Consider the following 26,016-nt stretch of genomic DNA (forward strand, 5'->3'; position numbering starts at 1 on the left):
GTTATCATCAGCGGGGTTCATGGTACATAAGTTTTTTGCTACTACTAGGTTATCACTAGTGGTTCATGGTACATAAGTTTTTTTTATTGGTTAGATCTCTTAGTTTCTTGGGGTGCTCCCCACTTAAAAAGACATACTCACATTCACTCCCTACTTTTAAGTGTGAAAGGGCGTGTTAGAATGTTAATGAATTAGTGTTAGCATGTAGACTTAAAGTAATAGAAGAGTCATGTCCTAAGGATCATTAAGAATTAAGTCTTTAGTAGGAACTTGTCCCACATCGGGACGAACATGATATGCGTCTAATATTTAAGACCTGTAGTGGGGTAGAGCTTGTACTCCCAGGACAGGCTCCAAGCTTTTACCTGTTACCAAATAAAGATGTAGACCTTGCACCCAAAAAATATGTAGTAATCAATATTTCTCCTCTCTCATAAGATCAATATAAAATATCTGAATCTGTGGTTTATTTGGTGTAAATATTTGAATACAAAACTAGTCAAGAGATGTATCGACAAATTACTAGCATGCATAGACAGCAAGGGATCCTTCAATTACCTATGACTTCACAACTATTAATACAATCAAACTTTCATCTCCCTTGTTTCAACATGCACACGTCTGTTTTATCCAAACTTTATGAGTAGCCTATGTCTTGATGAAGAGTATGTACATGTTGTTCGCAGCATGGCGCGCCACAAATGTGTCGTATCCTTTCTTCTCATGCTTGCTTCTATCTATATAGGATATTAGATTAAAACTACTATCTCCATAGGCTACCATGGAAGTTCCCCAGAAGCACGCCTCCAACCCTAGTGCAGTAATGAAGGTTGATCTACTCCTGCTTTCATTTTCGCACCTCATGTATTCTATCATCTTCTACTTACTGGGTCTCCTTGTTCCTGATGCTATCTCAGCAAGTTCAGCCAACTCCATCCTCCTAAACCAACTTAGAGCCCGTTTGGGATTGCGGTTAGAAAACTGCTTATTTGAGAAGCACTTCTATAAAAATAGCTTTTCTGAAAAGTGCTTTTGAAAAAAGCACTTTGCGTTGGGTAAATTCATTTCTAAAGTGCTTTTGATAAACATATTGTGTTTGGATAATCTTTTGAAAAAAATGCTTTTGACAGACAAATGACCAAAAAGGACATATATCAATAGACTTTTACTACTAACATCATTTTATAGAGAAAATTTATTTTAAATATTTATTATAATATTTTTACTAAAATTTTATTTTTATATAATTAAAAAGTACGTGCTTTAAAATTTTCAATTAATATTTATATACATAGATACATTATAAGAACATTAAATAATGATATACATACTATAAAGTTTTCAATCAATACTTATATACACAGATATATTAAAAAATATTAAATAATGATATATTACTTAAATAATTTAAATATTACTTAAAAACATAACAAAATATACATATATTTCAAAAATTAAATCACTACATATGAGAAAAATCACCAAATGTAACAAATATGTCACTTTTCATGAGTTATTTATTTAGAATTAAATACTCGAGAAAAAAATTACAAGTGCTGCTAGAATACCAATTGATCTTGCAACGTGATTCATCTGTCATTTATTATCAATAATAATAAAAAAATTAAATAGTTATATATTTTTCGATCATCATCATCAATGATATTTTCCATTTTGTTTAAACAAAATGAGTAAAAAGTAAAATAATATTTAAAAATCATAGAATGAAATAAAGAATTATAATGTAAATGTGAAGTATAAAATTTTAAAACCAAATTGTTAAGATATGCAAATTAATTAATAAGGGATATATATGTGTGTAGTTGATAGGGATATTTTTGCCATGAAAACCAATTTTCAGCTTCTTCTGTTTTTTTTTGAAAAGCAGAATTTTTTGGTTTCTTCCTAGAATTAGAAAAACTGCTTCTGCTTATCTTTAAAAGCACTTTTGCAAGTTTACCAAACACCATTTTTTTTCCAAAGAAGTGCTTTTTTCTTTAAAAAAACACTTTTTTGAGGAAAAAACAATCCCAAACAAGCTATTATTTTGATCCATTCAAGCATGGTTCTTCAAGCTTAATTACATGTATCTAGCTAACATTTTAATGATGCCGAAACAACCATGCGAACAAGTCAGTCTCATACTTGCATGAGAAAATTTGGTATAAGCACATTTCCCAGTGATATGTTACCATGCATTCGCTGAAGATTTTCATTTAAACAAGACATAATCGTTCACAAAATATCCAGTGCAAACCAAAGGTTCATTGCATGTCATGCTAACTACATGCTGGAGCACCTTTACAAGTGACAAACTCCTTTTGTTTGTCCCGCAGGTGCAGAGTTCCATGTATTCCCCCTAATACAACTCTATTGTCTTCTATCCACTCACACACTAACGAATCATTATCCTATAGAACAGAAACACATTTCAAACACAAACATATGAACCTACTGAACACTAGTAATTATGTGATTACAAGGATAGCAATATGGAAGATTATCTGCATTTCTAGTAACACTAGACTAATAACATTACAAATTAATAATATGGAGGAAATCCAGGTCACTGAGAGATGGTGAAAATTGAAATTCTGAATATATAGTAACAATAGGAAAATAAAGCAAAAGAAATATTACATCTTATAAGCTCTGATGTAGATGCTACCACCAGAGCCACCGCCACCTTTGACGCCTCCATCACCTCCATCAGCCAACACACTGCCATTCACTTCTAGAAACTTCTCCACCAACAGCATTACTCTTCCACCTCCACCCCCACCATAATCCACAGTCTTACTAGTTGTCCCACCTTTACTCCCATAACTCCACGGTAATTGCAATGTGGACCATCCATAAGCATCTCCACCCCAAACATCCTCCTGCATCTTCTTTCCATCCGTCAAACAACAAGCCCCTCTTCCACCATAACCTCCACCTGCACCATCCACTCCTTGAGGCGTACCACTTGTCTGAGCAGGCGCTGAGCCAGCCAAACCAGTTGTATTCACAGCAGAACTATTACTAAAGGTAGCGTTATCCGCCACAAGCTGGAACGTTCCAGCTAGTATCACGGAATTCTCACCCAAAGTAAAGTTCCCCGTAACATTAATCCCAATTTCACAACCCCAGAAAGTACAATTTAACGTAACATTAGGAAGGACATAAAAATTACCCTTCCCTTCAATATAGACACTCTTAGTGATATTCAAATTGGATACAATCTTACAAGTTGTATCCAACGAGCCAACTCCGCCGAGATCATCTTCACATGATACCGACGGCGGGTGTGGCGGCGGAGGTGGTGGCGCCGGCGGTGTATAGTCTTGATGGAAAAGAATAAACTCAGAATCAATATCGTCGTCTGAATAACCAGAAATCGCTAAAGGGTTTACTAAAAACACGAAGAAAACCAGAGTCAAATGAAGTGAGGAGAAGAAGAAAGGTAGCGATAAAGCCATTGACTAATAAATATAGTCATCACATCAGACGGTGATAAAGATCATCGTATTGCATCGCAAAAAATGAGAAGAAGAAGAGAAAGAAATAAAAAATAAATAAAAAACACCTCAAAAACTCCGCCCAGAAATCAAAACCAGACAAAGATTATTAATTAAGCTTATAATAAGCAAAACACGGTTGGTTTTTTTGTAAAATAAGTAGAAAAACAGGTATAAATATTTTTAGCTGGGGTTTATGTATGCAGAAATATAAAGAAAACCCTAGAATTCTTTTGCTATTTTAGATGGAGAATCTCGTGGGAAAGGGGACAAGGAGGTTAGGAAGAAAAGGAGTTTAGAGAGAGAGAGTGGGAAATGAGGTGAGCAAATGGGGGAAAAAGGGGAAACGAGAGGGAAGATGAGATGAGGGAGCGTGGCGAGATGATGGGATTTTGTGTGGGGGCGGGTGGGTTGTAATTTGGGGATAGGTAAAAGGCTTGTGATTGATTAGGTGGGAGTATCAACCTTGCCTAAAAATCTTATATTATCGTACCCTTTCCTATTAAATTGGACTCAATACAACAACTTAAAAAGGTGTGTTTGATTATGAAAATCATAATTTTTTAAATTAAAGTTGGAGTTAGAGTTGAAATCAATATAAATTTAAGTTGATTTTGAAATTTCATTAGAGAATTAGGAGTAAAAAAGGTGAAAATAAGTTTTCTTGTTTTCACTTTTTTAAATATAATTTTAAATTGTATTTGAATTCTAATGGTCAAACACATATTATTTTCACTTTTTTCACTAAAGTAAAATAGTTTTTCAAAAAAAGGTAAATAATTCTCATGATCAAACGACTATTAAGTAGCCGTTTGGCCATAAAAACTAAAAATTTTTAGAGTTGGAGTTGAAATTAGAGTTGGAGTTGTGTTTGGACATATCTTTTTTAAAACTTTTTTTTGACTTTTGAAAAAACATTTTAAAATATGATTTTATGCCCCAACTTTTACAAACTATCAAAATCACCTAACTTTTACAAATTATGCAAAAGGCATGCAGCAAACAGCAGCATAACTATTCTAAACTCTTTCAGCGAAGTGAGAAAATTACAAAGAGTGTCAACTCATGCAATTTAAATTGATTTGCTTTTAAAGTATCTCAGCTATTAATAGCTACAGAAGAAGATTGAGTAAACTGATTAATTAAGATTTGAGGTAGCAAATCAACCTATAAAATATACACATAAATGGAAGAGATGAGTTTGTAGTCCATTAATTATTAATAATACTTTTGTCATCTGACCATTTTTACATAAAATTAATAAGAAGTAGTTTAGGTATAGTAAATCATTTTCTGGGTAAAACAGACATACATTGGCCAGAAATGTGAACGAGTGTAAGCAATGAATGTTTCTATAAAAAAAAAATGAGAGATTAGTATGTTTCTATAAAAAAAAAATAGGAGATTAGTATAAATGAGTAGTCATCTTTAAGTTTAAAAAAAAAAGTAATTTACAAATTATGAAGACAAACCACTTACCCATAATATACATAATCATTAGTATGTACACTTCAAATGAATAAGAATAGAATAAAGTGCAAATGAATGAGAAAGTATTTTTATTTGTTTGTTGGTAGGTAGTTATAATTATAAGGAGAGTTTTATATAAAAATCTAAAAGATTGGGGTTATATGTAATAATAATAAAAGTTGAAATTGGAGTTGGAAAATTGTGAAAACACCAAAAACCTGTTTTCTCTTTTCAAAAAAAAATTTCAAAATTATTTTCCGAATTTTCATGGCCAAACACCACAATTTCCAACTCCAAAAAAAATTTTCGAAAAAAAGGGAAAAATTTTCATTGTCAAACGGACCCTAAATATTTTTGAAATTTTTACTAAGATGTTCTAAAGGTAGTAAACGAGTAAATATCTCCTTTATTTTATTTTACTTGATTTTTAATTAAAAATAATTATTTAATTTATTTTTTTAATTTATAAAATGAAAAAAATAATTATTATTTTCTTTCAATATTACTTTAGCATTAAATGAGCACACAAAGTATTATTCCCTCCAATTTATTTTACTTGAATTATGTTGACTTAACATAACCCCTGAGAAAATACTCCTTCTGTCTCAAATTATCCGTCCCAAATTGAAATGACACATTATTAAGAAAAATAATTAATAACATGGCTAGTTTACAATATTGCCCCTATTAAATGATGTTTACATTTTAATTTGAAGAAAAAATAATTAATGCAAAGGGTAAAACATGAAAAAAAATTGTCTCTTCTTGATTAATGAAAAGGACAAGTAAATTTGAAAATCAAATTAGAAAATTTGGGACGAAGGGAGTATTTACTAAGAATTTATTTTACTAAATTGGTATTATTAATTATGTTTTAAAAATATAAATTTGACTACTGATACTTTATGTAGTCATTTCATGATAAGGATAATATTGAGAAAATATGATAAATTTTTCTTGATTTCATAAATTTTATAAGTAAATTGAAATAATCACTATTAGTAAGAGGGTCAAGTAAAATGAAACGAATAAAATAATAGTCAAAATTTAAATTTTAAAAACATAATCAATAAGTTTAAGTTATTGAGTCACTCTATGAAGATCTGGGAGAGAGTGGTCGAGGTGAGGCTGAGACGGATAGTGTCTATTTTGGAAAACCAGTTCGAATTTATGCCCGACCGCTCGACGACGGAGGCAATCCACCTGGTACGGAGGTTGGTGGAGCAGTATAGGGAGAGGAAGAAGGTCTGCACATGGTGTTTATCGACCTGGAGAAGGCTTACGACAAAGTCCCCAGGGAGGTGCTTTGGAGATGCTTGGAGGTGAGTGGAGTACCGCTGGCATAGATCAGAGTAATTAAGGATATGTATGATGGAGCGAAAACCCAGGTGAGGACGGCGGGAGGAGACTCAGAGCATTTCACTGTCCTGACAGGATTGCATCAGGGATCTACTCTTAGTCCCTTTTTATTTGCGTTGGTGATGGATGTGTTGACGCGGCGTATTCAAGGGGAGGTGCGGTGGTGTATGCTTTTTGCAGACGATGTAGTTCTGATAGATGAGACTCGAGGGGGTGTGAATGACAAATTAGAGGTGTGGAGGCAAACTCTTGAGTCTAAAGGATTCAGGGTGAGCAGAAGCAAGACAGTGTATGTGGAATGCAAGTTTAAGGACGTGAGGCGGGAGAATGAGGTAGTAGTGAAGCTGGAAGCACAGGAGGTATGTAAGAGGGATAAGTTCAAGTATCTTAGGTCCGTGATCCAGAGTAACGGTGAGATTGACGAGGATATCTCACACCGTATTGGGCGGGATGGATGAAGTGGAAACTCGCGTCGGGGGTGCTGTGTGATAAGAAGGTGCCGCCCAAGCTTAAAGGCAAATTCTACAGGGTGGTATTCCGTCCGGCCTTATTGTATGGAGCGGAGTGTTGGCCAGTTAAGAACTCCCACATCCAAAAAATGAAGGTGGCAGAAATGCGGATGTTGCGCTGGATGTGTGGACTGACTAGAGGGGATAGAGTTCGGAATGAGACTATTCGGGAGAAGGTTGGTGTGACTTCAGTGGAGTGCAAGATGCGGGAAGCACGATTGAGATGGTTCGGACACGTGAAGAGGAGGGGCATGGATGCCCCGGTCCGTAGGTGTGAGAGGCTAGCGTTGGATGGTTTTAGGCGGGGTAGGGGTAGGCCGAAGAAGTACTGGGGTGAGGTGATTAGGCGGGACATGGAATAGTTACAGCTCACCGAGGACATGACCCTAGATAGGAAGGTCTGGAGGACGCGAATTACGGCAGAAGATTAGAGCCAGTTTGGGTCGCTAGTGTAGGGAATTACTTGGTGGGGGTTTTATTCTTGTTATGATTCCGTGTTCCGTGTTCCATGTTTTATTACGAATCTGTGTGCTTTCCTTTGCTTTTCTCTATTTTATATTTCTTATGGGTGCCGTATTTATGTTATGTAATCTGCTTCGGTGCTTTACTATGTGTTTGTGTGGTATCTCGTGCCTTGAGCCGGGGGTCTATCGAAAACAGCCTTTCTACTTCATCAGAGTTAGAGGTATGAACTGCGTACATCTTACCCCCCCAGACCCTACTAGGTGGGAATACACTGAGTTTTTTGTTGTTGTTGTTGTAATCAATAAGTTTAATTTAATAAACTAATCCCCTTATTGTTAAATATTTTCTTAATTGAAGTGTTAAATTAATATGTGTCGAATAAAATGAAATGGAGAAAATAATTTGAAGTGAGATATTTCAAGGAAAGAATCATTATCGACAGAAAATGTTAATTTTTACATTAATTTTCATATACACACAAAGTGTTTGTATCTTATATTTATTTTAAAAAGGGAAAATTACATAAACTAGCATACTAAGACCTTAATTACAATTAATAGCAATAGGTTTTCAAAATTACAAGTAATAGCAAAAGTAGCAATATTTTACCCTTTTTATGAAAAAGCACGTGAGTTTAACCCATATTTTTACCTTACCCTTGTTTTCATGCCACTTTACCAATTTCAATTTCCTCCAATATAACTTTCTTCATTTTTTTTCAAATACCGATTTTTCTCTCAAATTCTTGATAAACATTGTCCCCATCTATTAAGGTAAGTTGATTTTACAGTTAATCCATGTTATCTTTTCCATATAACTTCTTTTATGTAATTTATTTTCAGCATTCTTTTTTCACATTCTTTCGCATTTTATTTTTTGGGGATTTATTTTTTTTAAATTATGTTGAATTTTTTGGAGTTTCGCTATAAAGGCAGAACATGCAAATTGTAATAGTTCAGTTAGAGGTATTCAACCGATGAATTTAGTTTCCAATGAACTACTATCGTTTAGTCTTGGTTTAACACAAGATGAAGACATTAACTTGGTTTCTACTAATATTTAGTCTAAGGGAGGTGTTAGCATTGAAGAGGTGAGATCGAAGTAGCGTAATAATCCGAAAAAAATTGTGAAAATCATGAAACGGAAAGCATTGAGAAAATCTTCATCCCAAAAACCAACAAAATTCAAAAATTGGTGAAAAAGAGAAAGTCGGATGAAAAAGAGACTCTAGTAAAATTACAAGTCCTGTTTCATCTTATTAGAGAGTGGAGAAGGTATTTTTCTATTTGTAAAATTTTATAGTGTCTGGACAACATGTTCTTATATGTATTTTATATATACAATTGATAAGGTGTGTACTTATTTTTGAGTTTCTGTTAAAATATGGAATTGTAATTGCTAATGTGACGATATGTATCTGTTATATTTAAGATATATATTTTGTATTTAGAAATTTGTTACTGATAAGATTTGTATTTGTTATGTATAAGATATTTAAGATATATATTTTGTATTTAAGATATGTATAAGATATTTGTATTTATTATTGATATGGTTTGTATTTGATGTTCAGTTGTATTCTTTTCTTGGTAACTTAAATTTGGACCATTCATGTATTCATAAAATGCATATGTATATGTTGTAATGTAACTTTAAGATGTATTTTGTAAATACATAAGTGACACTGTTTTGACATGTAAAAGTTATACATGGTACAGTTTAGATATGTATTTATTTTGTGTACTGCTAAGATTTGTATTTAATCTTTAGTTGTATTTGTTATTTATTAGATTTTGACTATGATCTGTATTCTTTTTTTGTTGATAAGTAGAATTTTGGACCAGATATGTATTAATAAAATACATATGTATTTTGTATGTTTGGAATCATATGTAATGTATTTGTTATCGGTTAGTTATGTATTTTGTTTTTGTTATTGCAAAGATTTATATTTTTTTTTTGCTCAGTTGTATTTGTTATTCATAAGATGATGACATTGTATGTATTTTGATGTTTGATGACTTAAATATGGACCAGTGATATATTCACAAAATATATATGCTAGATTTATGTATATATTTTGTAATGTAACTTTTAAGATGTATTTTGTAAATACATATGTGACACTGTTTAGACATATAATTATATTTTTGTAGTGTATAGGTGTTGCGTGATCAAATATACATAGCAAGAGTATTTCCTAAATTTGCACCATATATAGAATGTCATACGGTCAACGATATTTCGTATTAAGTCAATGTTAACGAAGAATCAGTACAGGATATTTTGTAATAATAGTATATTTGGTGTCTACATGAAGAAGAAGAATTGTGTGGTCCAAGCGCAATTAGGGAGATGTATTATGTCACGTGAGACTAAGAAAAGTTCTACAAATGTCATAGTCATTCGTGCGAAGGGCACAAATCTTTATTTTCATCCTAGAGAGTTTGTTGTGGTTACTGGTTTGAATTGTGTTTCAAACAAGGATGATTTTGTGTTTGATGAGGAGCTTTCAAACAAAATTATTGAGCAATATTTTGATGTGCCAGTTATATTCAAAAAAGATAATTATTTGCAGTTGTTTCAGGCAAAATATGGGGGAAGAAAAATGATGAAGATGCTATGAAGTTTGCTAATCTTTATTTTATTCACACATTTTTGTTGTCTTCTATTGATAGCGTAGTTATTCCACGTCTCTATTTCAATTTGGTTGAGAGTGGTTGCTACAGAAATTATCCTTGGGGATCTGTTATATTTGAGAAATTAGCCAAAAGCTTGAATAAAAAGTTGAAAGCGAAAGAAAAGTTTTATCTATTCCATGGAATGCCTCTTGCCATTCAAGTTTGGTTGTACGAGTGTTGTTCTAATCTTGCTTCGAAGGGTTCTAATGTTTCTCGTAATGTTAATTCAAGGGTGGACACTCAAATTTCACGTCTCTTGAATTGGAAGACAAATGTTCCTCGTCCACGATATGAATCTCTTATGGAAAGTATGTTTAATGATGCAAATGACAAGGTCAGTTTTCTTTATATCTTCGATTTTTTGTGATATTGATTATTTATAAATACATTTATTGTTTTCATGTATGTGCGTATATAAATACAATTTGTCACTGCTAATGCATTTTTGTAAAGGTTAACTTGTTTATAATGTCAGTTATATATGTTCATAATGTCATTGATTTTAGCATCTAAAATACTTTTCTGTAGTATGTAATATAAATTGTAGGTTGTTTTTAAGAATATTGAGCCTACACGAAAGGAGATTTCATCCTTTCAAATATCAACGAAGGTTGTACCTGGAGGTGGAAGTCATAAAAATGATGATGTTGATTCGAATGATGATTTTCTGGATTCGCCACATCTACAAAAAAATTCAATCACAAAAAAAATATCATGGTGATTCATCAACTTCACCTGCCAAAAAAAAGTTGAAGCAATAATCTAAAGGTGTAGAAAAGCATACACCAAAAAGACCCCTCCACCTCGGGCTGCAAAGATGTCTTCTGTGAAGACACCAATTTTTAAGCTGATTCAACCAAAAGCTACATTAGCTTCAAACATGAACGATCGGTCAGCAAGTAAAAATCTATTTCGGTTCAGTCCCCTGCTTCGTCTTCTTTCAGTTGTGAAGATGAAGATGTTGTTTCTAAGAAAGTATTTGAAAAATTTCGTGATGAGGTAATTCGTGTTTAAGACTTGGGTATATTTGTTTTTTTTTATTTCTGATTGTTTTTGTTTGAAATCAGGTTAGTGAAGAGTTGAATGCCATCCATGAACTAGTATCAACAAAGTGTGATCAGATAAGAATGCAATAAATGAGAACAGTGTACAATAATTCTAATCTAAAAAAATTATTTGAAAAAATACATTTGTTGTGTTAAATACATATGCAACATATCTACGTTGTATTTGAATAAATACATATTCAGTTTTATAGTGTTAATGTGTATTTTTCTAAATGATAATATGTATAATTATATATACATATGCAAATGATAATATGTACAACAATTCCTATTTAAAAGATTTTTAGAGAAAAATACATTTGTTGTGTTAAATACATATACAACATATCTATTTTGTATTTGAATAAATACATATGTAGCATGCAGTGGCTTTTTTACAGTGTTAATATGTATTTTTTTAAATGATAATATGTATAATCATATATACATATGCAGTGCCAATCTAACTAGTTAGTTTACTATTGATCTTGATATGTATTTATATTTTTTATCGCGAAGAAACAAGATAAATACAAAGAATTTGACAAGCCACAAATGAATGAAGCTGATAAGAATACATCACCCCATCAATCTACTCCAATGTTTGTGCATGATTTTGATAAGAATTCTGAAGGCACATTAGTAAGTAAATTGCGTACATTCATATGCATTTTATTTTCTACATATAATTGAAATTTATCTTTACATATAAGAATTATACACATGGTTATTGTTTATATCTAAAAATGGGTTACCGAATATATCAAAGAAAATCGAAGCATCAGTTTCATGGAGGTGTATAATGAGGATAATGATGTTATTTTGGTAAATAGTTGAATTTTATTTTTGTAATTTATATTTATATAGTTGAATATTAATATTTTCAATGTTAGATTGTTTCTTTTATGAAAGGACAAAACTGATATCGGTGTGCATGAAGAAAGAGATGTATATGATTCACCGGTATGCTAGATATATGTATATTGTATTTTAGTTCTTGACAAATGTTGATGTTATTTAATTTATTTCAACATGTTGTATAAAAGACAAAATCGATTGATGAAAGTATTGGCGAAGCACAAATATCAGATTCTCAATTCACATTTTTAGATGAAGTACTTAGAAACATTAATCTTGATTTCATACAACCCAATTTGGGAGTTCAAGATGAGTTCAAGATATGTTGTTTGCATTGCCTGCGTTTATTTCTTTTGCTAATGGTTCAACATTATAAGATTTTTCTATATTTTATAGAGAACACAGAAGGTGTTGCAAAAATGATTGTAAATACATCAGCAGAAGATGAGTCCAAAGTATGCTGAATACGTGCATTATCTGGGTTTATTTTTTTTTTAATGTTGCAACATTATAAGATCTTTCTACATTTTATACAGAACAAAGAAGGTGCTGTAGAAATAATTGTAAATACATTAGCAGATGATGTGGAGAAATCAAACTTGGATGAGCAAAATAAGACTTCAGTCCACAGCCATGAAGCAGTAGCTGATGAAAGCAAGGCTGAATAAGATTTACCAGATTCTCAATTCACAATTCCTGATGAGTTTCTTCCCAGTCTTAATACGTATGTAAATCCTGAAAGAAGAATAATTGTACATCCATCGGCAAATAAAATAGAACAAACGTCTATACATGTTTCAAGAATTAGGCGACCATTTAGATTCAAGGAGTCACCATACACAATGAAATTTGGTTCAGCAGATGGTTAGTACTCTAACATATTTTTTATATTTACCAACTTTGTTTACTTTATATTTTTTTTTACAGCTAATGAAGTATGATTTTGTATTTTATACGATATTTATTTATTTTGTGTCTTTAATTATCTTTACATAATTTGCATGTCGTAATAATAAAGGGAGCACAGAAGCGCAATGAAAAACATTCAATCAAAAGCATCCATTTGTATCTCATCCAATTAATGTTATAGAAGACACAAAAGTTACCAACAAGTTCTTGACGTGGCTTTCAGTGGACCTTCTTAAATATCATTCAAAAAGGTGTATAGGTTAAAAACTAATTATAATATTTATTTATTTTTTCTGTTCATGATATAGCATTATGTTTAATGAATAAACAGAAACAGCAAAGAGGAATATTACAAGAAGAACAAGTCCAGCAAATCAGTTATGAATTTTGGAGTTCTATCAGTTGAAGATAAAAATTGGTACTACATTATGGGTACTCCTGACTAGTCATGGTCAGATAAGGTAAGTGATGGACTATTATGTTGATAAGTTGTATATTGGAATAAAACTTATTGCAGTGTTACATATTTATATTTATAAATACTTATAATGATCTATTTGAATATGTATATTCGTATATACATATACAGTATGTTATATATGTGTATGAGTATATACATATGCAGTTTTAGAGTCTCTGAGTTTAATTTGGTTGGTTAATTTTAAAGAAAAATTATTTTTATAATGCAGCAAATTGATGTTTGCTTTTACTACTTGCAAAAGATGTCCAAGTATGATCCCAATAGCTCATAAGTACAGTAGATTGCAACTTCATGAACATTGTCAGTAGTGCGTTAGTTGTGTATACGTTGGATGATTTAACGTTTAATGCTGGTGCAAAGAAATACCATCCGAATGAGTACATAAATGGATTTCGCATGCATGTTACTGTGTCATGGCATACGGTTGATTATATTTTCATTCCTATCAACGTAAAGGCCAAACATCATTGGGTTCTTGCTGTTTTATCGTTCAATGATAGATGCATATACGTATATGATTTATTGTCATCTTCTAGTCATGATGCTGTGGTGCTTACTGAAATTGAAAAGTTAATTGAGGTTATAAATTTATGTCTCGTGGGATGTAAATTCTATGAGAAAAAGGATATTGATATTGACAATCATCCAAATTACAAATTCAATGATAAGTTGGATCTATTTGATATTTTTGGTGTGAAGGATTTGCCTCAACAACCAAGTGACAGCTTGTAAGTTATGAATATACATATTACTTATATATATATATTCATTTTATAATGGATACTTACTTATTGGTAAATGTATTCGCAGAAATTGTGGTTTATATATGGTGACATATGCTGAGTGTCTTACTTTTGGTGAAGATGTTGCATCTATTGACTTTGACTCAGATCTTATTCGCACAAGATATGCTTCACTTTTATGAGATTATGATTCTAGAAAAGAAGAAGAGAAGACATAAAGTGATGGTGAAGCACCTATGAGGCCTCCTCGAAAAATTGGGATAACAGAAGACACTGAACTGCAGAGCTTTGATGTGTATTTTTTTTTTGTTGTAATTTACAATATTTAACTTTAGGTAGACAAAGAATTTGTTGAATATTTCTTAAGTCTCATATGTTACTTTAATGTCGAAAGATGATATGTTAATGTTTCTTTGCTGTTATATTTAGATTTTTGATGTTTAATCTTCTAAAATGGAATATTTTCGTGGTTAGTTTATGTAAATATTAGCCATATGTCTTTATGAATATGTATTTTATCCACTTTTGCATATGTATTTATGAATAATGCATATGTATTTTCCAGTTATGCTTATATATCTATCAATGATACATTTGTATTTTTTACCAGATGTCCATATGTATATGTCCAACTAATACATATATATACATATGTATTTTTACAGATTTTCATATGTATTTTTGAACAATACATAATTATTGTATAGTTATGCACAAGTCCATATAGATTTATGATTCACATGTATTTATGATTAATACATATGTTCATTCCAGTTACATATGTATTTATGTCTAATGCAAATATATTTTTTTTAAATGTGTATGGTTTCCTGTTTTTATTTGCATACGTATTTTTATGCATAATTGTAACGCCCTGAAATCTTATCCCGGAACGTCACATGGTGCTTAAGGCTACAAGTAGCCCAAGCTAACCCTTTGAGTGTGCTACTATCTCTATCACTTACTTTAGGATGTCAAACCAAGCAAAATGCTATATTATATCAAATTAGAACTGAGATAACTGGAAAACATATTTTGAATATCAAGTACCGAAAAGTCTAAAACACAACTGATAGTCTAGTCTGACAAAGCCTTTACTAATCAAGAACTAGAGAGACATTGGGACAGATCCCCAACTGACTCATACTCAAATGAAAAGAAATAGAACAACTGCTAATAATACTGAATGTCTGAAAAATAGGTCCTCGAACCAAGAGGACTCACCATTGTGAAAATATGAAAAAAGGTACTTAGAATAACTGACGCTGCTGGGACTGAGCACCTGAACCTACATTATGAGACAATGTAGCACACAGACGTATATGTGGATCAGTACTTTAAGGATGTACTGAGTATATGAGGTGCATGAAATATGTAAAACAATATTATCATAGGCAATAAAATCATGCAATGTTAAATGTAAATGGCTCGCATAGCTTGAATAGTCTGAAATCTGAAGATACAAAGTAACGAATAGTAAAACATAAAATCTGAATTCCATGAGCCATTACACTTAGTTCTAAAGTCGGTATTTGGTTCTTGTTCTCAAATCATGTAGTCTAGATGAAGTCTGGAATATTATTCTGCATAGTAAATATTTTATCTCAAAGAACTATCTCAAGAGTGGGGAATTTCTATTTTGGAGGTTTTTCTAACCGACATGTACACCATGTGAGCACCATGATGTCCCACGACTAGGCCCCGTAAGGTTAGAGCTGTTCTACCCTCGCCATCGGAATAGAACAATCTATCTCAGTGATCACTATCATAGTTATCCACATATAGTGGAAATAAATATCTCAACCTACGGTGGCACGTAGTTCTGAGGTATGAAACTGTAGTAACATGCCCAACTCGGTGCTAAATACTACTCCCAATCTCATGCTCAAAGTCTTAAGAAAATTCACTTTAAAGTAATCTCATATTTCATAAGGAAACCAATTATAAAGTCTGTAATATCATTTCATAAAGTGGATTTCAACTATATCATGACCAAAAGGTCAAATCTTTCTAAATTGCTTTAAAATAATCAACTTATAGGGTGCATGTAACACAAAAAAAAAATCTCAAAATCATATTCTAAAATAGGGCTTAATGACCCATATGTCAATATCAATATATAACATCTCAAAGCTCATGCTTTATATCATAAACATGCATAAATCATTTGGAAATCTGGAAATTTCAGCTTATTGCACAATAATATCAACATTCTCATTTATTTCAACTTCTAAAGCATTGAAAATCTCATAATCTCATGAACAACATAGGGTATAAATTCATACTTCTAATTCATAAGAAAACATGTAAAGTCGTATATCCTTGTAAATTAGTGCAAGGTTTGGCCACATGAACGGATGGAGTGTTCTTGTTCAAACCCCACATATCTTTATGGTGATAAAAATGTTGAAAGATTGAACCTTCAATCTTGATTGTGCAACCCTAGTTGTTTTTCTCCTGTATTGCTCTTAGATGATGAACTTAAGATGATAATAGGGTTATAATGTGATTATGAGCTATTAATTTCATAAGTGTAAGTTTAGGGACATGTAAGGAGTGTCAAAAAGACTTAGTTTCCCTCAAAATAACTCAAAAATAGAGTGTATACGTCACTTAGACCATAAGGTATGCGGCGCACAATCCATCGCCCAAGCTAGGTTATGCGGCGCACAACCTATCGCCTAAGTTAGGTTCTGCGGTGCTCAACCCATCTCCTAAGCTAGGTTTTGTGGCGCTTAACCTATCACCTAAGCATTCCAGTAGCCATATGCGATGTTTAGGCGATGTACTCCCCTTTACAAAGCCGTAACTTTTTGCTCGGTTGTCTGATTTTGGAAAAATTGATATCGTTGGAAAGCTAATTCGATTCTCTATAATTTGGTGGGTCTAAATACACAAAATACCATATATATGTCAAGTTATGCTCATTCAAAGATGACCCTTGCGAAATCAAACACCAAAACTTAATGGATTCAAAAACTCTTAGCTTGCATTACCTTAAGTGACTCTTATGAACATGCTTAACACATCATAAGCTCTCTTCTCACTAGGATACTCATGGTAAGTCATGTACTCAATTATGAATTACAGGATTGGAGGTTTCATGCGAAGGAACAATGGTTCGTTTTCTAGCTTAGCAATGTACGGGGTATTACAATATCCCCTTTGGGAACATTCGTCATTGAATGTCGCATGTTAAGCTAAGAGTACAGAGAAAACTAAGGATACACAGCTGAAACAATTTGCTAACCTGAATCTACATCATTCCAAGCTCTTGAGCACTTTAGAGAACGCATGAACTTAATAAGAATAAATACATATCTGAATTTTTTATCAGAAAGGGACTGAATTAAGAAAGAATAATACCTTTGGCTTGATCTAAATTTGCGAAGAGGAGGTGTGGGTACTTGGCTCGCAAGTCTATTTCTGCTTGCCAAGTAGCGCCCTTAACTGACTGATTCCGCCATAAAACTTTGACCAAGGGAACCTCTTTGTTCCTCAGTCTACAGATCTGGTAATCTAGAATCTCAACCAAAATCTCTTCATACGAAAGACTGTGCTGAATATATGAGCTCTCTGAAGGATCTTCTACAATGGAATCACCAATATGCTTCTTAAGCATGGAAACGTGAAAGACAGGATGAACAACTGTAAGTCTACGGGTAACTCAATCTCATAGGCTACTCTCCCAACACGACTTTGGATTCTATGAGGACCAATATAACGGGGACTAAGCTTCCCCTTCCTGCCAAACCTTCTCAATCCTTTCAAGGGTGAAATCTACAAATACATAAAATCACCTACCTCAAACTCGAGGTCCCTTCTCCTGTTGTCCGCATATGACTTCTAACGGCTTTGAGCTGTTTTTAATTTCTCTCTAATTAAATTTACCTTCTCTATAGCCTTAAACATGGCATTTGGTCCAATCAAAGCAGCCTCACCCACTTCGAACCAACCTATGGGTGATCTACATCTCCTATCATAAAGAGCCTCAAATGGTGCCATCTGGATGCTAGAGTGATAACTATTGTTATACGCAAATTCAATCAATGGCAAATGCTTATCCCAACTACCTTTGAAATCAAGAGCACATGCCCTCAACATATCTTTAAAAGTTTGGATAGTCCTTTCAGCGTGACCATCTATCTGCGGATGAAAAGCGGAACTCAAATAAACTTGGGTACCAAGACCCTTCTGAAAAGCCCTTCAAAACTGAGAAGTAAACTAAGTACCCCTATCTGAGAAGATAGACAAGAGAACACTATGCAACCTAACAAACTCTCAGATATAGAACTTAGCATAGTCCTCAGCTGTATAGGATGTATGTACTGGCAGGAAATGCACGACTTAGTCAACCTATCTACAACAACCCAAATAGAATCATGCTGACAACGCGAAAGAGGTAAACTTATCCTAAAATCCATATTCACATCTTCCCACTTCCAAGTGGGAATACTAAACTCTTATATCACACCATCAGGTCTTTGGTGCTCTACCTTAATTTATCGGCAAGTTGCAAACATTGCCACAAACTCTGCTATATCCTTCTTCATGCCACTCCACCAATAGATTTCCCGCAAGTCACGGTTCATCTTGGTAGTGCCGGGATGAATAGAATATCGCACACCATATGCCTCATCCATAATTCTCTACCTCAGATTATCAGCACAAGGAACACACAGTCTACCCTGCAATCTCAATACACCATCTCCTCCTTGGGAGAAAACCTATACCCTTTGGTCTTTAACCGACTCATTTAGTTTGACCAAACTAGGGTCCATGTCTTGCTTCTCCTTCACTTCAGAAAATAAAGAGGATTCGAAACTACTCTGAATCCAAACATTACCTTCAGTCGAATCAAGCAGCCTAATACCCAGTCTAGCCAATCGATTCACTTCACGAACCAATTTCTTCTAATCCTTTTCTACATGAGCCACACTGCCTATAGACAACCTACTAAGGGAATCTAGCACAACATTGGCCTTGCTCGGATGATATAACATCTCATATTATGATCTTTTAGCAACTCTAACCATCTCCTCTGCCTAAGATTTAACTCTATCTTAGTAAACATGTACTGCAGGCTTTTGTGGTCCGTGAACACATCCACATGAACACCATAAAGGTAATGTCTCCAGATTTTCAAAGCAAAAACCACAACATCTAATTCAAGGTCATGGGTTGGGTAATTCTGTTCATGAGGCTTCAACTATCTAGAGGCATAGGCTATAACCTTACCTCTCTGCTTTAACACATATCCCAAACCAACTCTAAAGGCATCACAATACACCATAAAACCATCCATACCATCAGGCAAGTCAACACGGGGGCTGAAACGAGTCGAGTCTTTAACCCCTAAAAACTGTTCTCGCAGAAATCTACCAAAGGAACTTAACTTTTTTTTGGGTTAATCGGGTCATGGGAGACGCAATAAATGAGAAACCTTAAACAAAACGGCAGTAATAGCTAGCTAGACCTAAGAAACTCCTAAGGTCTGACAAAGAGATAGGTTTAGGCCAATTTCTTACAGCTTCTGTCTTTTGGGGATCAACTCTAATGCCTTCGACTAAAATAATATGACACAGAATAGCTATGGACCTTAGCCAAAACTCATACTAACTGAATTTGGCCAACAATTGATGGTCTTTAAGAGTCTGCAGGATAATTCTATGATGATCTGCATGGCCATCCTCACTACGGGAGTAAACAAGATTATCATCTATGAATACTTTGACAAACATAACAAGATACTGCTTGAATACTCGATTCATGAGGTCCATGAAAGCTGCTAGAGCATTGGTTAGCCCGAAAGACATGACTCGAAACTCAAAATGACCATAGCGGGTTTGAAAGGCTATCTTTGGAATGTCACATTTCCTTACTTTAAGTTGATGATAGCCGGATCTAAGGTATATCTTTGAGAAATAACTTGGGCCTTGGAATTGATCAAACAGGTCATCAATTCTAGGAAGAGGGTACTTATTATTGACTGTGATGTTATTAAGTTTACAATAGTCAATGCACATACGTGACAAACTATCTTTCTTTTGCATAAATAGGACAAAAGCGCCCCAAGGAGAAATATTGGGCCTTATGAAACCTTTATCTAGAAAATCTTTGAGTTGCTCTTTCAACTCCTTAAGTTTTGCGGGTGCCATGCGGTATGGAGATGGGTTGTGTACTGGGAAGAAGGTTAATTCCAAATTCTATCTCTCTATCGGGAGGTACCCCTGGGAGATCTTCTGGAAAAGCATCCGGAAACTCATTAACAATGCTGACTGACTAAAGGGTCAGAGCTTCAGACTTAATTTCTTTAACTCGAACAAAGTGGTAGATACAACCTTTAGATATTAGCTTTCTGGTTTTGAGATAGGAGATAAAATGACTCTTGGGAAATACAAAACTTCCAGACCACTCGAAGGCTGGCTCATCAGGAAACTGAAATTTAACCACACGGGTACCACAGTCTATAGATGCATAACAAGAGTGAAGCCAATCTATACCTAGAATAATATCAAAATCAACCATCTCCAACTCTATCAAATCAGCAAATATGACTCTATGAAAAACAGTGATAGGACACTTTTTATATACTTGCTTTGCAACAACTGACTCACCTACTAGAGTAGATACCAGGAAAGGCTTAGGAATCTTTTTGGGACTGATTTCAAAATTCACAACAACTAATGAGTTCACATAAGAGAAACTTGACCCAGGGTCTAACAACACATAAATATCAAAGCAAAAGACACAAAGCATACCAGTAACAACGTCGGGAGAATTCTATTACCCCTGATGGGATGGTAAGCATAGAACCTGTTCTGGCCAGCCCACCACCGGTACTGGATGAAGTGTCTTGAGGAGGAGCTAAACTGGCTAAAAGAGCTGGTGCACTGGTAGCCCGTGTCTGAGGTCGAACATCTCTGTTCCCCTGCCTACCATGCGGGCAATCTCTAATACCGTGACCCTCCTGGCTACAACTATAACAACCTTTTTGACCCCACAAATATCTACCTCCATGATCTTTAACTCACTTGGCGCACGAGGGACAATTAGGCTTTCCACTCACACTATTCTGAGATCTGGACATAGAAGACTTACCTCACTACTCCTGTCTGTTCCTAGGTGCAGAAGCACTAGCTGATGAAGGCGCTGGCATAGACGAACAACTCTGAAACTACAGGAGGTTCCCTCCAAGAGATCTAGTCTGACCATGATCATATTGCTTTGACCTAGCCCTCTTGTTTCCTCTTACTCTATCTCTCCCCCTTGTCTTATCTGCCTCTATCTGCTGGGCATGCATCACCAGCCTGGCAAGATCCATATCTCTATTGAGCATAACAGTCCTACACTCTTTCAATACCAATCCAGACATCCAATCACAAACTTACTCATACTAATTCGGACGTCAGCTATCAAATTAGGAGCATACTTAGCTAACTGGTTAAACTTAAGGAAATATTATTTTACAGTCATAGAGCCTTGCCTTAGGTTCATAAACTCCTCTATCTTTGCTTCCCTCATCTCAAGTGGGAAGAACTTGTCCAAGAATGCATCCTGGAACACCTGGAAGTCATAGGAGCAACATCCTCTCCTATATTATTCCTCCATGCTACAACTTAGTAATAAGTAATATCTTTCAATTTGTAAGATGCCAACTCCATACTTACTTCCTCAGAAATATACATAACTTGGGTGATCTTTCTCTCCTCTTCAAGATACAACGGTGGGTCTTCACCTACCTTAAACCCATAGAACTCTGGCGGATTCATCCTCATGAAATGAAAAATCCTGGCAGCAGCTAAATCACCTCCTTGCTGATGCAAAACTATAGCCTGAACATTAGCAGTGACTGCCTGGGTTAACGCCTGAAAAGCTGCCCGAAACTCAGCATGAGACACGTTTTCATTCAGGGGATCAATAGTTTGAGGTTGTTCATTATTGTTTCTACGTGCATTTGCTCTTCAGGGAGGCATTTTCTATGATAAAAGAGCATATATTAATAGCTGTGAGAGACAACTGTAAGCACGATAGATTCTGAAAGAAAGAGATGACTTTTTCCTAAAACATCTAGTAGCATCTTGTTCATAGATATGGCGTGCTACTCACCGATGATCAAGACTCTACGAAACGTGGATTATAAGACTTTCTAGGACTCCTTAAATCTTAGGTTCTGATACCAAGTTTGTAATGCCCTAAAGTCTTATCCCAGAACTTCACACGGTACTTAAGGCTACAAATAACCCTAAGCTAACCCTTTAAGCCTGCTATTATCTCTATCACTTACTTTAGGATGTCAAACCATTCAAAATGCTATATTATATCAAATTAGAACTGAGATAACTGGAAAACATATTCTGAATATCAAGTACCGAAAAGTCTAAAACACAATTGATAGTCTAGTCTGACAAAGCCTTTACTAATCAAGAACTAGAGAGACATTGGGACAGATCCCCAACTGACTCATACTTAAATGAAAAGAAATAAAACAACTGGTAATAATACTGAATGTCTGAAAAATGGGTACTCGAACCTTGAGGACTCACCACTGTGGAGATATGGAAAAAGGTACTTAGTATAACTGACGCTGCTGGGACTGAGCACCTGAACCTACATTATGAGACAATGTAGCACACAGACATATATGTGGATCAGTACTTTAAGGATGTACTGAGTATATCGGGGTGCATGAAATATGTAAAACAATATTATCATAGGCAATAAAATCATGCAATGTTAAATATAAATGGCTCGCATAGCTTGAATAGTCTGAAATCTGAAGATACAAAGTAACGAATAGTAAAACATAAAATCTGAATTCCATGAGCCATTACACTTAGTTCTAAAGTCGGTATTTGGTTCTTGTTCTCAAATCATGTAGTCTAGATGAAGTCTGGAATACTATTCTGTATAGTAAATATTTTATCTCAAAGAACTATCTCAAGAATGGGGAATTTCTATTTTGGAGGTTTTTCTAACCGACATGTACACCATGTGAGCACCATGATGTCCCACGACTAGCCCCCGTAAGGTTAGAGCTGTTCTACCCTTGCCATTGGAATAGAACAATCTATCTCAGTGATCACTATCTTAGTTATCCACATATAGTGGAAAAAAATATCTCAACCTACGGTGGGACGTAGTTCTGGGGTATGAAACCATAGTAACATGACCAAATCGGTGCTAAATACTACTCCCAATCTTATGCTCAAAGTCTTAAGAAAATCCACTTTAAAGTAATCTCATATTTCATTAGGAAACCAATTATTAAGTCTGTAATATCATTTCATAAAGTGGATTTCAACTATATCATGACCAAAAGGTCTAATCTTTCTAAATTGCTTCAAAATAATCAACTTATAGGGTGCATGTAACACAATAATTCTCAAAATCACATTCTAAAATAGGGCTTAATGACCCATATGTCAATATCAATATATAATATCTCAAAACTCATGCTTTATATCATAAACATGCATAAATCATTTGGAAATCTGGAAATTTCAGCTTATTGCACAATAATATCAGCATTCTCATTTATTTCAACTTCTAAAGCATTGAAAATCTCATAATCTCATGAACAACATAGGGTATAAATTCATACTTCTAATTCATAAGAAAACATGTAAAATCATATATCCTTGTAAATTAGTGCAAGGATTGGCCACAAGAACGAAAGAAGTGTTCTTTTTCAAACCCCACATACCTTTATGGTGACGAAATCATTGAAAGATTTGACCTTCAATCTTGCTTGTGCTACCCTAGTTATTTTTCTTCTATATTGCTCTTAAATGATGAACTTAAGATGATAATAGGGTTATAATGTGATTAGGAGTTACTAATTTCGTAAGTTTAAGTTTAGGGATGTGTAAGGAGTGTTAAAAGACTTAGTTTCCCTCAAAATAAGTCAAAAATAGAGTGCATACGTCACTTAGACCATAAGGTATGCGGCGCACAATCCATCGCCCAAGTTAGGTTATATGACGCACAACCTATCGCCCAAGTTAGGTTGTGTGGTTGTCAACCCATCGCCTAAGCTAGGTTGTGTAGCGCTTAACCTATCGCCTAAGCATTCCAGTAGCCATATGCGATGTGGTAGGTGATGCACTCCCTGTTGCAAAGCCATAACTTTTTGCTTGGTTGTCGGATTTTGGTAAAATCAAAATCGTTCGAAAGCTAATTCAATTCTGTACAATTTGGTCGGTCTATATATACAAAATACCACATATATGTCAAGTTATGCTCATTCAAAGATGACCCTTGCTAAATCAGACACCAAAACTAGATAGATTCAAAAACTCTTAGCTTGCATTACCTTAAGTGACTCTTATGAACATGCCTAACACATCATAAGCTCTCTTCTTACTAGGATACTCATGGTAAGTCATGTACTCAATTATGAATTATAGGATTAGAGGTTTCACACAAAGGAACAATGGTTCATTTTCTTGCTTAGAAATGTACGGGGTATTACAATATCCCCCATGGGAACATTCGTCCTCAAATATCGCTTGTTAGGCTAAGAGTAAAGAGAAAACTAAGGATACACAGCTGAAATAATTTGCTAACCCGAATTCTACATCATTCTAAGCTCTTGATCACTTTAGAGAATGCATGAACTTAATAAGAATAGATACATAGCTGAATCTTTGATCGAAAAGGAACTGAATTAAGGAAGAATAATACCTCCAGCTTGATTTGAATTTATGGAGAGGAGGTGTGGGTACTTGGCTCACATATCTACTGCTTCCCAGCTAGTGCCCTCAACTGACTGATTCCACCATAAAACTTTGACATTGGGAACCTCTTTGTTCCTCAGTCTACAGATCTAGTAATCTAGAATATCAACCGAAATCTTTTCATACGAAAGACTGTGCTGAATATCTGAGCTCTCTGAAGGATATACTACAATGGAATCACCAATGTGCTTCTTAAGAATGGAAATGTGAAAGACAGGATGAACAACTAACAAGTCTATGGGTAACTCAATCTCATAGGCTACTCTCCCAACACGACTTTGGATTCTATAGGGACCAGCATAACGGGGACTAAGCTTCCCCTTCCTGCCAAACCTTCTCAATCCTTTCAAGGGTGAAATCTACAAATACATAAAATCACCTACCTCAAACTCGAGGTCCCTTCTCCTGTTGTCCGCATATGACTTCTAACGGCTTTGAGCTATCTTTAATCTCTCTCTAATTAACTTTACCTTCTCCATAGCCTCAAACACTGCATCCGGTCCAATCAAAGCAACCTTACCTACTTTGAACCAACCTATAGGTGATATACATCTCCTACCATAAAGAGCCTTAAATGGTGCCATCTGGATGCTAGAGTGATAACTATTGTTATTCGCAAATTCAATCAATGGCAAATTCTTATCCCAACTACCTTTGAAATCAAGAGCATATGCCCTCTACATATCTTTCAAAGTTTGGATAGTCCTCTCAGCCTGACCATCTGTCTTCGGATGAAAAGCGGAACTCAAATAAACTTGGGTACCAAGACCCTTCTGAAAAGCCCTCCAAAACTGAGAAGTAAATTGAGTACCCCTATCTGACATGATAGACAAGGGAACTCCATGCAACCTGACTAACTCTCAGATATACAACTTAACATATTCCTCAGTTTTATAGGATGTATGCACTGGCAGAAAATAGGTTGAATTAGTCAACCTATCTACAACAACCCAAATAGAATCATGATGACGATGCGAAAGAGATAAATCAGTCACAAAATCCATATTCACCTCTTCCCACTTCTAAGTGGGAATACTAAACTCTTGCATCACACCACCAGGGATTTGCTGATCTACCTTAACCTATTGGCAAGTTGCACACTTTGACACAAACTCTGCTATATCCTTCTTCATTCCACTCTACTAATAGATTTCCCGCAAGTCGCGATTCATCTTGGTAGCACGGGGATGAATAGAATATCGCTCACCATGCTCCTTAGCCATAATTCTCTGCCTCAGATTATCAACACAAGGAAC

General features: G+C 34.5%; 1 protein-coding gene across 1 annotated transcript in view; it reads right to left on the reverse strand.

Moving 5' to 3' along the window:
- Positions 1-3,926, reverse strand: part of LOC107838843 — a 42,872-nt gene extending 38,946 nt beyond the window's left edge. Inside the window, exon 1 of the mRNA XM_047395765.1 lies at positions 2,641-3,926. Within this exon, the coding sequence (XP_047251721.1) occupies positions 2,641-3,461 (821 nt within the window). The 5' untranslated portion in view covers positions 3,462-3,926. The remainder of the gene's footprint in view (positions 1-2,640) is intronic.
- Between the last annotated feature and the right edge of the window lie 22,090 nt (positions 3,927-26,016).

Source organism: Capsicum annuum, chromosome 8, assembly GCF_002878395.1.
Source record: "Capsicum annuum cultivar UCD-10X-F1 chromosome 8, UCD10Xv1.1, whole genome shotgun sequence".
Classification (NCBI taxonomy): domain Eukaryota; kingdom Viridiplantae; phylum Streptophyta; class Magnoliopsida; order Solanales; family Solanaceae; genus Capsicum; species Capsicum annuum.